Source organism: Zingiber officinale, chromosome 3A (assembly GCF_018446385.1).
Source record: "Zingiber officinale cultivar Zhangliang chromosome 3A, Zo_v1.1, whole genome shotgun sequence".
In the NCBI taxonomy this organism is placed as follows: domain Eukaryota; kingdom Viridiplantae; phylum Streptophyta; class Magnoliopsida; order Zingiberales; family Zingiberaceae; genus Zingiber; species Zingiber officinale.
In genome coordinates, this window is record NC_055990.1 from 53,237,783 (window position 1) to 53,242,862 (window position 5,080).

General features: G+C 43.6%; 1 protein-coding gene across 1 annotated transcript; it reads left to right on the top strand.

Moving 5' to 3' along the window:
- Positions 1-2,755: 2,755 nt before the first annotated feature.
- On the top strand, positions 2,756-4,305 carry LOC122053741 (probable WRKY transcription factor 27). The gene is made up of 3 exons (XM_042615720.1): positions 2,756-3,327; positions 3,402-3,515; positions 3,583-4,305. Exons 1-3 carry the CDS (start codon positions 2,924-2,926, stop codon positions 4,097-4,099), a joined length of 1,035 nt encoding a protein of 344 aa, XP_042471654.1. The 5' UTR covers positions 2,756-2,923; the 3' UTR covers positions 4,100-4,305.
- The last annotated feature ends 775 nt before the right edge of the window (positions 4,306-5,080 follow it).

Below are 5,080 nucleotides of genomic sequence, written 5' to 3' on the forward strand. Positions count from 1 at the left end.
AGACTTGGTCTTGGATTAGCAGAGTTTGAGAAATAATAAAATATCTGAAAGCTCGAGTAGTGTTGCACCAACTTTGAGTTAAAACCGAATGAGAAAATATTATCTGAATAGGTAAAGTTTTACCAATTCAAATAGAATACGGAAAAGAAAAAATATCCGAAAACGATTCTCCCGACTTGATTAGTGGTTGCACCAATTCAGAGCACAACTTGGCTCTGATACCACTTGTTGGATCGCGACACACGTGAGAGGGGGGTGAATCACGTGGTTTTTGAAAACTCGTTTTCTTATTTTGAAATCAAAGTATACGCAGCGGAAAACTAAAAAGAACAACACAAGGAAACACAAGCGGTTTTACTTGGTTCAGAATCTTCAACGACTCCTACTCCAAGACCTAGGTCCCGCGGACCTATCGATGAGTAATCTACTAAAAACCTCTTCCGGTACCTCCGGAAGAGAGAATTGAGTATAAAGAAGAGAAGTGCAACAGATTGAACTTCCCGTTTGCAGAATTTAAGTACAAAAAAACTATTACCGACACTTAGGGATTGAAGAAGCTTGTTTGTGTGTCGTTGTCAATCTATCGTCCACGATCAGAAGTCCTCGGAGCAGTCGTTAGGCGCAGTAGCTTCATAGCAGAGTTGTAGCAGGAGCTCAGAGCAATCGGAATCTCAAATGGATGCGTAGTATCTCGTATATGTGTTGTATTTTGAAGCTTCCTCGAGACTACCTTATGTAGGGCATTGAGGCCGCCTTACATAGCCTTGGAAGGCGCTTCCAATGGGATAAAGTTTATTCCAAACAGTCCAGCTCTTATTTGCGACGATGTCTAAATTTCATCCTGTGGAAGGCGCCTTCCATAGCCATGGAAGGCGCCTTCGATGAACAGTACGAAGGCGCCTTCAACTGCTCGAAGGTGCCTTCGGACATTGTTCATCCGAAGGTAAATTTGCTCTTTTGTCTTGCAAAATAATATTAGTCCAATAAACCAAATAATGGCCTGTAAGACAAGGGTTAGCACAATAATAATGAGCAATAGTAGTTAATTCATGTCCTTCCAAGACAAGGAGCTAGTTAAGGTCTCAGATTAGGGATTGAAAATGGTCCTAATCTGGACTGACGCCTACTGTCCCCTTAATCGGGGCGTATCCTCACTTAGTTACTCTCCTCCAGTGACTTACATTTACTTACCAGTTTGCCAGTTGTCCAATCCGTAGATCCAACTGGACTTCCTGTCAAATATCTAGTCGGTCCATCGACCTATCTGGACTTTGCACCAGCTATCCGATCGACCCGTTGACCTAACTAGAATTTACACCAGCTATCCAGTCGGCCCGTCGACCTATCTGAACTTTTCACTAGATATCCGGTCGGCCCATCGACCTATCTAGTTAACTCTTGTACACTTAGTAAAGTGATTAGATCATAATTATATCTAACTTAATTTATTTATCATTTATTAAAATCTGAATTAAATTGTTAGTGTAAATTGTACCAATAATAAGTTCGGAGAGACTCATGATCTAATCGATTTTACTCATGTGGCATCAGGTTACATTAGAGAGGATTTTGCTAAGTGTGAAGAGTGTACTTCAAAATCTTAGGTTAAGAAATTTGGCCAGTTTTGAACATAATTTTTTTTAATATGTATTCCATCATTTTTTTTAACCTTTATTTTTTTTGAAATGCTCCTTAAAATTTTAAAATCATTCAACCCTTACGCTCTATGTAATCGTCTATCACACACTCCAAGTGTAACCTCCAAAATGCCAACAAAAAGCTTAAAAGCAAAAATGTTTTTAAAAAATTGATGAAACTTGAAGTTTTAATGTTGTGTTAAAAATCTTAAATAATGATAACTCTAACCCTAAAGCCTCCTTCGTTTACTCTGCCTTCCCTAGTCGTTTGGTTGGGGATTATGGGTTATGGAGGCATGGATCATGGTGAGGCAATGTAGGAATTGTGAATTATGCTTTATTGTGATCTATAACTACGAGAGGGTATATTATAAAGGCCAAAGGGTGGTAATTAGAATGAAGTGCTCGAGAAATCCAGTTTCACATATGGAGCTCAAGACATTGGAGGGGAGAACTCAAAGTAAAGAGCTCGAGGAGCTTGGATTAAAGAGGTCGAGGAGTTCAGAGTAGAAAGCTCGGAGTGGAGAGATCGAGGGAGCTTGTTCTTAACGCAACTGGTGACTACAAATCTCCACAAGTGTCAAAATGTTGATACGTTGACCTAGTGAAACGGATTCTACTAACTTTCTATGAGAGGTCAGTCCCTTGGACTAACATCTTTATATGCATTTATAAGAATGTTGAATCAAAATAGAGTCACATGACCTACTAATTTATAGCAAAATCAATATTATAGGATATTATTTTTTTTAAAAAAAATATATTATTTTTTAATAAGAACTAATGGCATTTTGAAAATTTCCAAGAAAATATTAGATGAAAAAGACAATAGAAAAAAGAATAATTAACTTTGAAAGCTCTTCTAAAGTTCCATTCTCACCCTTCTTTTTATTTTCACCCCTTTTCTCCTGGTGTAAAGAAAGTGACCGGCCAAGTGGGAGAAAAATGAAAAATCAAAATCCGGTTTTCCAAAAAAAAACCAACCGCCTTTTGTGTGGATCCCACGTATCAGTATCCCTCGACACACGAACCGGTCCCTTCCGCAAAACAGACCGCTTTCATTCATACCATATATAAAGTTCGTGTCACGCTTCCTCTTCCCTCTTTGTCAGAGAAAAAGAGATCGAGTGCGGGAACAAAAAAAGTCAGCGCGGTTCGCCCACCCTCTCTCTTCTCCTTTTCCGACGCCTTCGTCCCTTCGGTCAACGCCACCGTCTCGCTTTGCACGCGGCGGAAGCATGACTAAATAGCCAATAGCTCGAGCGAGGTGATTAATTTGCTGTGCGATGTGGTCGTCCTCGCCGTGGGTGGTCGCCGAAGAAGAGTGGGATCTGGGCGCGGTGGTGCGGGGCCGCCGTCCGCCTTCGATGCCGAGGAGCGAAACCGCTTGGCTTCCTTCCCCAACGACGCTGGACGATGCTGCGGCGGAGGAGGCGGTAGTAGAGGCTGGTAAAGGTGGCTTCCTTTCTGGTTTCCCGGATCTGCTACAGAGATGGGATGGATTCCAGGAGCTGGAGGAGCTTTACAAGCCTTTCTTTTTTCCCAAAATCCAGCAGCAGCCGCTACGGCGGCTAGGAAGTCCTTCGGCATCGTGGGTTTCCCCTGCTGACGCTTCCACCGCCGTCGTTGAGTTTCCGCAACCTCAGAATTGCCACCGGCCGCCGCCTCAGATCCCTCGTTCCAGAAGGAGGTAGATGTAGCTCCTCTTCCAATCTGCAGATTAAAAGAGCGAACTTTGATCTAGAAATTGAATTTTCATTCCAGGAAGAACCAGCTAAAGAAGGTGGTATGCCACGTTCCGGCCGACGGGCTCTCAGCCGACGTGTGGGCGTGGCGAAAGTACGGCCAAAAGCCCATCAAGGGCTCTCCTTATCCTCGGTAAATGATATAAGCTTCTCTGTATCGAATATGGTTTCGAAGCTAATTGTGCGTGTTGGGGATACAGGGGATACTACCGTTGCAGCAGCTCCAAGTGTTGCCTCGCGCGAAAGCAGGTCGAGCGAAGCCGAGTCGACCCGGCCATGTTCATCATCACCTACACCGCCGAGCACAACCACTCTGTGCCCACTCATCGCAACTCCCTCGCCGGAAGCAGCCGCCACAAATTCTCTTCCCCTGTTCCTGCATCCGCTGCCGCGGACAACGGCGCGCAGCTTCCTTCCGCCAACAACTCATCCAACCCACCGTCGGTGGGTCTCTCCCCCACTACCCCGCTCACGGCCTCCATGGAGGAAGAAATCCTCCGTCTACGCTCAGAGGACGGAGACGTCGGAGACGAAGCGGAGGACGACGAGGAAGAGGACGAAATGCTACTGGACGTTGAGGACATGCACGTCATGGGCGAAGACGACTTGTTGTTCTTGGGCGGAGCTGCCTCACCGGAGGCGGAGACCTTGCTCGATGACGGAAGCGCGTCTGCAGATCACCGTTTCCCCCTGCCATGGATGCCGCACAGCAGCTGATGTCCCTCCCCTGTTCCTTCTTTATCCGGCAAGCGGCAGACACAGCAGTCGCAGAGCCAGAAACACAGCAGCCGCAGAGCCAGAAAGCGAGAGACACGAAGAGGGAGGAATACTAAACCCTCCCTTCTTTTCTCTCTCAGACAAGGATTTTCCCCAGAAAGCTGTATAGTTCATGCGAAATTATTAAATGAAATAAAGTTACAGGACGCCATTGAATTGTTTCCACAATCCAATATGCATTCATTACGCAACACAAAGTAAAACTAGCTCTGAAAATGAGTTTTGTTCATCATTAAATTTTGCTGATAAATGAATTATAAGATATATACATATAATTAATATATAAATATAATATTATTATAATATTTTTGATAATGACTTACAAAATATATTCTAGTTCGCACTACCCTTTGTTCTTTCTAACTTTCTAACATCATCTTCCTTCCTCAAGCTCCTTTGCCTTCCAATCTCTTCTAAGTATTCAATACTCTATTTGCATTGACTTCGTAAAAAGGAGAGATAATCAAGTGAAGTCTACGCCTTTGTTTGTGCTTCAAGAGCTACGCAATGCTTTAGGATTGTTAATCTTAATATATATACTGCCTCCTCTCTTCTTTCAGTTAACTGATCATCAAAGCTACATTATTTAAAGCCGGTTCCTATCCAACCAAATCACACTTGTCCATCCTCGAGATCCAACAGCAATACTTTTCCTCAATCGAGACGTAATTAAGTCCCTGCAGCAGCATCTACAGAACAGATTTAAACAATCCATCAATGGTCATAACCGATGTGAGATTCCTTCCAATCCCAAGATGATGAGCCTCAAACAGATGACTAGCTTATCTTCGAGATCTTCAGTCGTCCCAGTTTAAAAAATCACACGGGGATAAGTTCTCTGCAATAAAGATTGACTTAGAAAAAGCAGCACTGGCATCAATCAGGACAGGGAGGCATGTTGAAGGTGCCTATGCACTGCGC